This window comes from Capsicum annuum, chromosome 10, assembly GCF_002878395.1.
Source record: "Capsicum annuum cultivar UCD-10X-F1 chromosome 10, UCD10Xv1.1, whole genome shotgun sequence".
NCBI classification, from domain to species: domain Eukaryota; kingdom Viridiplantae; phylum Streptophyta; class Magnoliopsida; order Solanales; family Solanaceae; genus Capsicum; species Capsicum annuum.
This window is the reverse complement of record NC_061120.1, coordinates 263658-276483: the sequence shown is the minus strand read 5'-3', so window position 1 is coordinate 276483 and position 12826 is coordinate 263658. Positions and strand designations below refer to the sequence as shown.

Below are 12826 nucleotides of genomic sequence, written 5' to 3'. Positions count from 1 at the left end.
TGAAGAATCCGAGCAACATAGATTTACATTATTTTGAAATATGTGTCTGTCAAGTCGTTGACATCTATGTTGTTCTGACTCTTTAAGAAATGTCAACAGATGCACTTTGGATCCTCCAACAATAGTACATTTTCGAAGAATCCGAGCAGCATAGATTCACATTGTTATATCATATATTACATGAGACTGAACTTTACATTGACAGTGTATAGAAGTTAGACGTTTTGACTAATAACAAACTGTATTTACCTTTTCCGGAAGAATTTGGACCGGATAAAAAACCGCTTGATTGGAGTACAAGGATGAAAATTGCAGAAGGTGCAGCAAGAGGACTCGAATACTTACATGATAAAGCTAGTCCGCCTGTGATTTATCGCGATTTTAAAGCATCGAACATACTATTAGATGAGAACTTCAATCCGAAGCTCTCCGATTTTGGACTTGCCAAGCTAGGTCCAACGGGCGACAAGAGTCATGTATCCACCAGGGTCATGGGAACCTATGGTTATTGCGCTCCTGAGTATGCTTCGACAGGAAAATTGACCTCGAAATCCGATGTTTATAGCTTTGGAGTGGTGTTTTTGGAGATGATCACAGGTAGAAGAGTCATTGACACCTCAAAACCAAGTGAAGAACAAAATCTTGTTCTGTGGGTAAGTTAAAAGAATTCAATGTCACTATGAACCGTTGTGCGCGGGTTCGGAGAAGGCCTGAACCACATTGGGTATATCTTACACAGTCTTATCTTACGTTTCGTGGAAACGGCCTCACAGAAATGCAGGGTAAGGCTGCTTACAATAGACCCTTGTGGTCCGGCCCTTCCCTGGACCCAGCGTGAAGCCCTTTAGTCTTATCAAGAGATTGTTTCCACGGATTAAGCATATGACCTCCTTGCCACTAAACAACAACTCTAATCATCAAAGGCGGATCCTGGATTTAAAATTAATGAGTTCGAGAATCTATCCTTGTCGAGTTACTTATGGTTTCTGAATTAATAATTTGTACATATTATATAGATTTCTTTGGCTGTACTCCCACACCTTCTTAGTGTTTCACCAAACTCATACACATTGATTGTCAATGTATGTTAACCTATTGTAATAGGCAACTTGCCTTGACATTTTATAGATAGTTCACCTATATTTATCTTTTAGGTGACCTGATAGTACGGGGAAAAAACCTCGCTATTAGTGTATGGATGCCATGGAGTAACTGGTAAAGTTGCTGCCATGTGACCAGGAGGTCACGGGTCCAAACCTTGGAAACAGCCTTCGGCAAAAATGCAAGGTAAGGCTGCATACAGTACACCCTCGTGGTGAGGCCCTTCCTCGAAACCTGCGCATAGCGGGAGCCTTTTCAAGGAGAGCCTTGGGGTAACTGGTAATATTGCTGCCATGTGACCAGGAGGTCACGGGTCCAAGCCTTGTTAACAGCCTCCGGCAGAAATGCAAGGTAAGGCTGCGTACAATACACCCTCGTGGTGGAATCCTTCCCCGGACCCTGCGCATAGCGAGAGCCTTTTCAAGAGGAGCCTTGGGGTAGCTGGTAAAGTTGTTGTCATGTCACCAGGAGGTCACGGGCCCAAGCCTTGGAAATAGCCTCCGGCAGAAATGCAAAACAAGGTTGTGTACAATACATCCTTGTGGTGGGACTCTTCCCCGGACCCACGCATAGTGCACCGGGCTGTCGTTTTTTTTAGTGTATGGATGCTAAACTCTCATACAAACTGCTTGACAGGCACAACCACTGTTCAAGAACAAGAAAAATTTTCATTTAATGGTGGATCCATTGCTAGAAGGGAACTATCCAAGGAAAGGACTGTATCAAGCACTAGCAATTGCAGCAATGTGCCTGCAAAACGAAGCCAGTGTTCGGCCATTGATCGGCGATGTAGTGTCCGCGCTGACGTTTCTAGCCGGGAACAGGAAGAAGGACAAGGACAGGGACGAGGACGAGGATGAAGCTGCAGAAGACACACCTAAAACAACATCACAAAGTAATACAGATAACACCGGAACTAATGAAGCTGATGTCGATAAATAACAAAAGTAAAGCCTTCTAAACATAACAAACACTTTTTTCTTGTGAAGATTCTTCAGATTTTGAACATTGTGTTAAAGTTTTAGAAGGCTTTAATGTACATAAAATGCATATAGACTACTCAAGTCATGTAGCATTTCAAAGTTTATTCAAAGATATATGACTAAAGTTCGATATCTCAATGTTAAATGGACAACTCATCGATATATGAAAACAGAAGTCTTATATATAACTTTCATCGACCACTTCACTGTCGAGATACAAGAACAATCTGCGATTAGGAGTACAATTTTCGTAAACATGACAGCAAAATTGTGATTTACAAGCGAAGCAGACTGCCCAAGTACACGAATTTCCAATTTACATCAAATCTCGAAATATGAACCAGTGCCGAAATGACTCCAAACTAAACTAGCAGACTGGGAAAAGAGTTACTTCCAGGTAAATTGAGCGAGCCCCAGAGAAAGTTCATGACACTAACATCATGCCTGGGTGAATAATTGGGAAATGAGCTTGCCGGGGAGAAAATTCACGAGACACTAACTTCATGTAACAGGTGAATGAGTAGCGCACAGTTACTTCTCCAGCTCTTGTAGATCGATATCCCAAGCAGATGCCAACTGCAACAACAGTTGCTCTGGTGTTGCACCTTCCCAGTCCTCGGGTATGTCTACTGATGATGAAATTTCGTTCAAATTTAACAGCAGCTCTTTTTTCACTTCCATAGGAATGTCCACTACCTCAGGTCCATTTTCTATGACGATTTCTAGCAACTGAAAATACAATTGGAAGAAAAAAGACATGATATAGTCAGTAAAAGAACTCAATTCTGTATATCAAACTTTGGCTTAAGTGGTACGCACTTCATAGATGCAACGGAGGATTTCAACATGGATTATGAGGGGCTATGTTGCTCGGACTCTTCAAAATTGTCAATGGGTGCATGTCGGATTCACCAAAACTAGTGTATTTTTGAAGAATCCGACACGGGTGTTGCATCGAAATTGAAGAGTCCGCTCAACTTAGATGAGGGGTGTGTGTGTGAGAGCGAAATAATCAAACTTAAGGCCTGCTCGATTAAAGAAAATAGTAGTTTCCTGTAAAATAGTTGTTTTATTTTCTGGAAGAAAACTATAATCCGGATATTGTTTTTCGGAAAATGAAATGCAACCAAAAGGCTCTTCCAAGAACAATTGTTCCAGCACAAACAAAACAAATTCTTTCAATACACCGTATCCAAACAAACATTATTTCCAATGACATAAATCAAAACAAACTAAAAGCAGAACAGTTTGGCAGTCCAGACACAAGCGACCTAATTGAAATTCACCCGAGCAACATCATTCAAAATCATGAGGGGATGATATAAGGTTTAGGTTTAGATTTTAAGTGGATAAGCGTGGATGATACTACTTGAAGTATTTTGTAATCTGCATCCCCCTTCAAAGAAATTAATCTGAAATATTAATCATTTGTCTTATTACAGTAAAGATGATGTTCACATTATCTTTCGGTTGCATAATATTGAAAACAAAATGAAACACTTCAAGGAACAATATTCCATTAGAGAAATTATATTTTAAAAAAAAAAAAAGCGGCAAACTAAAAGGAAAACTGACAGATCATATCGCATTTACCAGCATGTTACAGAAAAGTCAAGATTTACTTTAGCTCAATCTGACAGCAATGTTAAATTAGTAAATATAGAGGGCTTATATCCAAAGGGAAACAACTTCAGTTCATTCTCTTAATAGTGTGGCTTATTTTCTTAACGAGAGCAAGCAAGCAAAAAAGACACTGGTTCAGAGCCCATTACCTAAATAATAGCATTGAACACACAACACCCTGAAAATAAGTAGTGAAAGCAAAGAAAAATGAAAATAAGCCACACTGTCAAGAAAGCTAAATAATCAATTAACTCCTCTTCTAGGCTGTGCACGAGAAAAGCATTTCAAAACAGATAAACGGTTCTTAAAGGATTGGCTGAAAAGTTCATGAGACCTGAAGAAAGGTGAAATTCAGGTTGGGCGCTTCGCCAGCTTAAGTGGCATTTTAGGTGCAGGCACTAAGGTATGGTCTCATATAGCCCATCGTTTTTCTCTTTACTAGGACAGCACTAGACAACAAAATATAAGTGATATATTAACTTTTAAAAATATTGTGAACTCTTTTTGTGATTATGGATAAGAAACTAAAATTTTATAAAGAAAACTAAGGACTGACAAATAAAACAGCATTTTTACATCTAAATCAGAAATTTTAAATGGGTTTTGAATTTGAATGACATCATTTAATACTTCACTTATTCAATTAGTTATAGATCTTTAATCATTTTTTCCAAATAATTATTCACTCAGTTATTCTTTCTTGCATTACATACATATCTCTTTCTTTTTTTATTAGATCTTTTCTTCAGTAAAACCCACGTTTAATGTGCTTACGCCACAACAAACCTTAGTGCTTTTATTTGCTTTTGCCTTTGACAACTCTATAAATACTTCTATTTTCCATTGACTTATGGTGAACTTGTGCAATGTTATTGAGCAGTTTGTTGATGTATCATATTCAACTCTTATCTTTCATATGATGCATTCTCATCAATGGGAGATGGAACCGGATATGTGGGTAGTTCAATTAGTAACAATGTCCTTAGCTTCTTAAGTTTTTGCAAAATCAATAGAGCGTAACACTCATTTCACACCAACTATGCAGTCTTTTCTAGAGTTTACGGAAACTATAAACCATACCAAGTTCTTTTGCTCTATGTGGTCTTGGAGTGCAGAATGAACAGACTTATAGCCCAACAAGGACAGGTACTTGACTTTCAGACATGTTCCGAGGCAAAACTCAATATCGGGTAAAACGAGATTGAACTGCTAGTTGTTTTCTCGATGGTTCCACAAGGTAGCAGCAGGTTCCAAACAAAATCTAAATGTTAATGCATGCAATCGATATGGTATTCCTCACATATCTACATGACTGTTAAGAAAGGGCAAACGGCATGACATATCTACCCATAGATTTAGTTCCTTCAGCCATGACACATTAGTAGTCTCGTGGAAGAATTCGAAAGCCAGTGGTGCAAAAAGTCCAAATTGTTTTTACCTCAAACCAACAACAGGATACCAATCAATATAGGTCATTAGACACAGTAAATCATACTACATGTTTCTCAGAGGAACTCAATAACGTCTATTCTCTTACCCTAAAAGAAAAACTAAAACTACATGAAATTTTCTAGTAATCATCTGCACAGATTCTCTGCTTTCACAACTTACTCTGGGAGAAGAAAACTATATTGACATAGAGTCAAAAAAACTGTTACCAGGTCACTAGAGAAAATTGTACCTGTTGGACCCACGATAAACAGATGTCTGTCAAGTTTGGCTCCAGAAGAAACTGGGCAACAGCATGTAAAGCCTCACTTCCCACCTCATTTGACAGTTGATCAATCACTGGGCCTGATCTATCCATGAGCTTCACAAGCAAGAAATCATCTCCAGTAGACAAAACTTCAGAAAAAGCTGAATCCATATCACCAACAGAAAATGCATCCATTGCATTGGTCCAGGAAGTCCAAACTGGATCACGCTCTTGCACATTATTGTCATCTGTTAGTGCTTCAGCCTCTAATTCTGGAATAGCTACTCTCGCACCTCGAGCAGTTCCATTGTCGTCACCAGCCACACGGATTGCCTCCAAGGTTGCTTCATCCTTCGAGGCTTGCCAGATACTTCTGGCAGAAGGCCCCTCACCAAACCTAACGAGTCCTGCTCCTTTAGCCCATCCCCTCCTGGTGCCAACCTGATCTATCTCGTTTTCTGGTTTAGATGACCTAGCATCCATGGAGCCACTACCTATACCTCTCCTAGAGCCTGATTGCCCATTCTTACCATACGAATGAAAATCCCAAGCATCAGGATTATCAGATCTACGTGGTGGACTCCTTCCCCTCATACCTGATGAATTACCGTCAGATGGTACAAACCTCTCGCCAAATGCGATGCTCCCTTCACTACCTCTACCTAGCTTGGTACTTGAGTAATCATGGAAGCCATTATACTTACCCAGAGGCCTATTAAGAGATTCATCGAATCTCGCCGTAAAAGTACCACCTCTTCTACCTGCTGAAAGAGATAAATCACGTGCCATATCTTCAACGACTCTTTCAAGGCCACGTACTCTATTCTCGAGAGCCACCATGCTACCATGAGATCCACCCATGAAATCCTGCAATTTGGGAGAATTGTTGGTAGAAAAGTAGGTAGCTACTGAAACCATTTTTTAAAAAAACTAACTAATTAGGCAAACCTGCAACATATTCGTCAGATGAGCCTGTTGTCTCTCCAGAAGTAACAATTGTCTTTGAATGGCAAGCCAGTTTCCTTTGTTAGTCATAAACCCCTCAGGTGGACCAGCATTTTTTGCAAAACCAGCACGGTAACTCGATTGTTCCCTCTGAGTCAAATCTCCCTCATCAATATCATGTTCTCTGCCACTTACCCCAGAAGTTTGACTCTCCGTGCTACTATACCTAGCATCAAGCTGGCCTTTCCTCAATATTCCCTGTCCTGTTTCTGCTTTGTCGGGCTCAGACTCTACTTCAGCTGGTGCATTCGATGAATTAAGACATTGACGAGGGACAACCACTTCCACAGGCAAATCACTTGAACGCCTTGCTTCAAGTTTCTGAAAGAAATCTGGGTTCAATTTTCTGTCTGACAAGGCAGGAGCTCTCTTCTTTAATAGGCCCACTGTTTTATCAGAAAAGGTGTTACCTTAGTTTCGGAAATGAAATCATATGAAAAAGGTTTAGATGAATCCAATACCAAAGTACCATTCCACTCACCAGCATTTCGGAGGTCCTTCTTTTCTGATGATCCGGCAGATTCAGAAGTTTCACCATCTGAAAGGATGCTACCATTAAAGGAAAGATATCCTACGATTTAAAGCAGCATATAAAAGTTCATGCTTCCCTGCTTACCAAGACATGCAGCTTTCTGATCATCTGTTGCACCATCTTCTTTTCCTGCAATTTTCTTCCAGTGCTGCAAAGCCTCCAACATACTGTCTCTCACAGGTTTTATCTGCAAAACCCAGATACAATTTAGATTCGCAAAAACAAAATTACCTCTAATGACAAACAAATAACATATATTTGCTGAGTTGAATGTAGCCACAAATTCAACATTTGGGACATCGTTGGCATCTGTTTGCAAACTTCAAGTTCAAGGATATGGATAAATCTAATCTCGCCCATGTTTTCATTTTGGTTTGTCAGAATTCAGTTTATATTTTTTAGATTCAAGCTTGAAGATGCTCCATGATAATCGTGCCAGCAGAGGTGTTATTATTACATTACATGACGTAAATAAGGTACAATCATTTACAGATCATCCACAAACTTTAGAACTTTCTACTTTCGCCTTCAGCACCAAACTTATACCAGATCTAAATCATTCCAAATCTCTTAAAGGCAACGTTGGGTAGACATGATCTCATTATTGTTGACCAAGCTTTTACCAAACTAGGATTATTGTTACCCTCAAACTAATCTAAGAAATTACCCTATCACTAAATTACATAATTACTACAGGAAGGTACCTTGTCAAACCGAGAAGCCTCAAGCACGGTTAAAGTGGAAGTGGCTCCTCCTGCTACCAAGTTGCTTGAATTCAACGCCAAGGCACTTAATGTATCAGCTGCAGCTTTACGAGTTGCCCAGTCTGTATTGCCGAGGCATTCGTGAATGGCCTGCAATAAAGGTTCCAAATTTTGCGGTGCTATAGCTCCTACCTGCAATAATATATTATCTGCAGGCTTTAAATATTGCACAACCGCTATGAAGATGACACGTAAGTTTCCATTATATATGCTGCCAAATATTATGCACAAGAAGAAAGAAAAATTCAAAATGGGCATTATCTCGAGGTGAAGTTCATACACTGATATGGTTTTGCCAATTACGGATAAGGACAATAAATCTAATATGAAAAGATGAGTCCTCAGCCACTCCTACCATAAGCAACCAAGATTCATTACTGAAGAATAATTTACAAGTAGCCAAACATGTATGAAAAATAAAAGAACTAGAGACATGCCTGGTAGAATCAGACCTCATCCCTATAATGAAAAGGTATAACCAGACCACACTCTTAAGGAAATGCCTTTTTTTTCTTTATTAAGTACGCTTAAAAAAGTGTCTTTAGTAAAAACAAACATATCCCTATCCTTTCTCCGATCAGTCTACATGGTGAATTACCCACATACCATGCTCAAATTGTGCTATAATAATACTACAGTTGATTTGATTTATACCTTGTTCCTACATCAAAAACTTTTGAACTTACGGTCTCTAGTTTTAGATACGCAGAATGTGGGGTCCTCACTGTTCACAGATCTTGACAGCTGACACCTTAACATTATTTTTACTTTATAAGGTAACTAAACAGTGTCTCTCTTCACTTTGGAGACTAAAGTATTCTAGAATGGACCTAGAGGTCATGCATCAAGAGCTTTGGAATAGCCGAGAGTTCATGAGTAGAGAAGTCCTTGTTGTAATGGGATGAATAAAGCAGTCTTTGAACATAATTTGATCTGATTAATCCATGCATCTGCGAAACATTATTTTTTCTTGATTGATAATGTGATGTTATTCCTAACGTATTTCACAAATATAAGCCCTCTCTTTATTCTCTTATTAATTTAGGGATATATTTTTAGGATATTCTTCCACTCAAAGTTGGACCTCACATCCTTCCTTCCACATCAAGAAATCTTATCCTAGAAAGCACAGCCTTTCCAATAAGTACCACTTAACTAACAACAAAAACAAATGTTCCTCCCTGTGTTTTTGCCTTCTTAGACCCAATTCAGCCCTCTAGTTACTTTAGATCTATCTATACTCACACTGATGCGGGATCGTCACCAGCATGTTCGAAAAGTGCAGCCCAGTGCACTAGAGCACCCGCTATGCACAGTGTCCGGGGAAGGGTCCAACCACAATGGTTTGTAGTTAGCAGCCTTACCTTGCATTTCTGTCATATGTTGTTTTCAAGGCTTGAACCCGTGACCTCTTGGTCAAATGACAGCAACTTTACCAGTTACCATCACCTACATGTTCAAATTATGCTAATTGCACTTCATAATTGAATGCACCCTAAAGGCACACGCAGCTTAGGGAACGACTGAATCCCCTAATAATCATTTTTGCGGAACAAGGTCAGAGAGATATAAATGCTCCGAGAACCAACAAAGATACAGAATTAGCTAGCATTGAAATCACCTGCGATAAGCTCGAAACAACAGGCAACAAAGAAGCTAAACACTACTACATTTTCACAAACGAATAAACATGTACACCAATATTAAGCCAAACAATTAGCTAGCATTGAAATCACCTGCGATAAGCTCGATACAACAGGCAACAAAGAAGCTTTCGCCATGAAATTCGGACTGTTAAGGTACTTGCATATCCTCGTACACATCTTTTGAAACGCCGATACAGGTGTATCGCTAGCACATTCCACCATTTTCGCCATACACAACGCCGCACCACTCTGTACCGTCTTGTTATTCTCATTCATCCCTTCAAACAACGGCTTCACGAACAACCCCACATTCTCCCCTTCACCTCCCTTCAAGTACAAAGCCGCCAACGATCCAATCGCATCGCGACACGCGTCCCTCACCCCTGAATCCGAATCTTTCAGCCTCTTAACCACATTTCCAATGATTCTCCCCAAATGGATCATCGCGAAGTCGCGATGCGAAGCACATACCGTTGGGAGTAGACGGACTGCCTCCTTCTTGACAGCGGGTTTGGGGTCGCTGCTGGCGTCGTAGAGACAGTTGAGGAGCATTGAAACGCCGTCGTTTGAGAGGGTTTGGATGATTTTTTCGAGATCTTCAACTGCGATTTGATGAGTGTCTCTATCAGATAGCTTAGAAATTGATGTCAAGATTCTTTGTTTTAGCTCAATCATAGCTAAATGAGTCGATAATGAGGATGATGATTTTGCAGGGATTAACAATGATGGGGTTGAGGGTTTTGTGGGTTTTGAAGATTTGGGTATTTGAGATGCCATTTTTTATGGGAATTTTGGGGGATTTTGGTACAATGTGAGTTGATTTTTGTGGAGATTAGTGAGCCATTGTTGAAGAAGAGGAGATTTTTGAAATGGTTGAAAGTGAAAGGAAGAAGGATTTTGGGTAACTGAAAAAGGAAGCAAGAAATTGTAGGGAAAAAAATTTGAAAGGAAAAAGGAGATCTACTTGATGAGTGGGTTGGGGGGGGGGGAGGGGTGGGGTGGGCGTGGGAGTGGTTTTGGAGCCAAATACGAGTGGGGGTGGGGAGGGGGGGGGGGAGCCAAATATTTTGGAGTTTGTTTCACTATACTCTTTTGCCAGGGTAAATTTCGATAGTTTGGAGTTTAATTACAAAAATTTTCGATATTCTGTATTATTACTGTAAATCTCGATTTTGGATCTGTCGAGATACATATTAGCTCCTGATATATCTTACGAAGATATATTTTTTTTCTTTTTGTAAAGATGCATAATTAATTCTCGGTATACTTTTTCAATTTTGTGTTTGTCAAGATACATAATATATTCGACGAAGATATTTTTTTCTTTGTAATGATATATGATTAGCTACCGATACATTTTTTTCGTTTTTGGGTCTGTTGAGATACATAATACATTCAACGAGTATACATTTTTTTCTTTGTAAAAATACATAATTAGCTTCCGATGTATATATATTTGATTTGGGGTTTGTCAAGATACATAATGTAATGACCCTTCTGGTCATTTTTCATATTCATGCTTATCTTCACCGTTTGAGCTTCTTCATAGCTGCCCCCAAGTCATTTATGACTTGCTGGGACTGAGGGTTCGGTTACCGGGCAATTCGTTTGGTTTTTAGAGTCAACTCCCTGTTCAGAAGCCTTCGTTGGTTCCAAATGGCCACCGATTAAAAACTTCAGCGAAACAATCTCGAACTTAGAGTGAGCTCCTGACATTCGGAGTATTACTTATTTCTCTCCTATGTATTAGACTAGTCTCTAAATTGTATTCAGAGGTAAGTTGAATCAGTGTATTTCTTCTTGACATCTCACTTTTGTACCCTATTATGTTTAGAAGCTCTTGTACTGATACCACCAGGTTTTGAGATTCATCCATGTATTGATCTTTATCTCATATATTCCGCATTCTTTTTCTTATGTTATTAAGTAGTCCGTTACTAGCCGTTCCGAACTACAGGTTGGCTTGCCTACTGGTGGGTTATGGCAAGCGTCATCATGAACTGAAAAGTTGGGTCGTGACATATAATTAGCTCTCAATACATCTAACGAAGATACATAATTAGTTGGATTTTTATAATTACTCTGTAAGAATGGGAATTTGTATAAATATGGTAAGTTAAGGTGTATGTTTATGTTATTTTTCCTAATTAAATTTGATCTCGGATGGTAAGTAAGGACTCAGTGTTTCAAAGTGTATACATAGACACCTTAATTTAGTTTCGACTGGCAACTAAATATTTTATCTAGTCTTCAGTGTTGTTTATCGTGGACACTAGACACTTCAATTTAGTCTCAACTGATAACTAAATACTCCAACTGGTCTTCCCGATGTTTCGTGACACTTGATACTGACGTGACACATAAATTTTGGAGGTGGTTAGATGATTATTTCGTAAATTTGGACTATTTAACTGATATAGCGAAGACGAGCTAACATATTTAGATGTGCATACTCAAAATTAGAATGTTTATTTACCTAAATGAAGTCTCTGAGCGATCCAAAAGGTTCGTAACTTAGGAGGACGACCTTCGTGGTGTTTTGAAAAGGCGCCATCTTAACATCGATGATCGACCTAAGTGGTAGAGCTTACGTCATAATTTGTGATAGCAGAATTTGTGTCCCCATGGGCCTATCAAATTCTAAGTCCAAATATTTGGGCTATATGGCCCAATTGATGGCCTAAGCCACAGCCCATTCGAAAGCCCAAAGCTAAGCACTTTGAGGCACATGCTCATTGTGGGGACAAGTTAATAAAATAGCCATTACAACCCCATATTTAAATAATAGCCAAAACATGTCAATTTGACATTTTCAAATTGGCAAAATAAAAAAAATAAAATACAAAAACATTAAAAAGAAGTCACAAACAAACAAACAAAAACTAAAAAAAATAATTCAAAGGTTAGCTTAACCTGTCAGATGTGACATGTCTCCTTTAACATGTTGTTATATTGACAATTTCATGTTATATTGTATTATATTGTTTTAATGTATATAATATATGAATAAATTGTATAGCTTCTGTCGTTACATAATGTCAATAATCAACGATCTGAAAGATATATCGTCAAGAAAAGTAGATAACATGACAACTTGAAAGACATTCACGCTGTTTCACCCGTTTGACCATTCAAACGGCCCCGCCAACCCCATTGGCCGATCCACGGGCAGCCTGTCGATTTTCAGCCGAAAACACGTCTGGATCCGAACATACCCAAAAACAGTGGGCGGACTCTGAATTTAAGGATAGTGCACCCAACAAATTTTTTATTAAACTGGGTGTTTTTGTATGTTTTATACTTATTTTCATATATTTTCTATGCAATTATACGTATTTCACGTCGAGTTTAGTGGGTGCCGGAGCACTTCAAATTATAACGTAGGTTCGTCCCTGCCCAGAAAACTGTGTGCTAACACCCACTGATTTGGCCTGAAAATGGCTCATTCACGCCGTTTCGCCCGTTTGACCACTCAA

The 12826-nt window shown here is 39.1% G+C and overlaps 2 protein-coding genes across 2 annotated transcripts; one reads left to right on the top strand and one right to left on the bottom strand.

Moving 5' to 3' along the window:
- Positions 1–15: 15 nt before the first annotated feature.
- LOC124888086 (probable serine/threonine-protein kinase PBL23) lies at positions 16–2218 on the top strand. The gene is made up of 2 exons (XM_047398318.1): positions 16–653; positions 1738–2218. The coding sequence occupies exons 1-2, from the start codon at positions 303–305 to the stop codon at positions 2041–2043; spliced, it is 657 nt and encodes a 218-aa protein (XP_047254274.1). The 5' UTR covers positions 16–302; the 3' UTR covers positions 2044–2218.
- Positions 2219–2246: 28 nt separating this feature from the next.
- Positions 2247–10335, bottom strand: LOC107845321 (microtubule-associated protein TORTIFOLIA1). The gene is made up of 7 exons (XM_016689575.2): positions 9441–10335; positions 7645–7836; positions 7025–7127; positions 6890–6946; positions 6352–6794; positions 5389–6270; positions 2247–2813 (listed from the first exon to the last, which is right to left on the bottom strand). Exons 1-7 carry the CDS (start codon positions 10125–10127, stop codon positions 2616–2618), a joined length of 2562 nt encoding a protein of 853 aa, XP_016545061.1. The 5' UTR covers positions 10128–10335; the 3' UTR covers positions 2247–2615.
- Positions 10336–12826: the final 2491 nt, after the last annotated feature.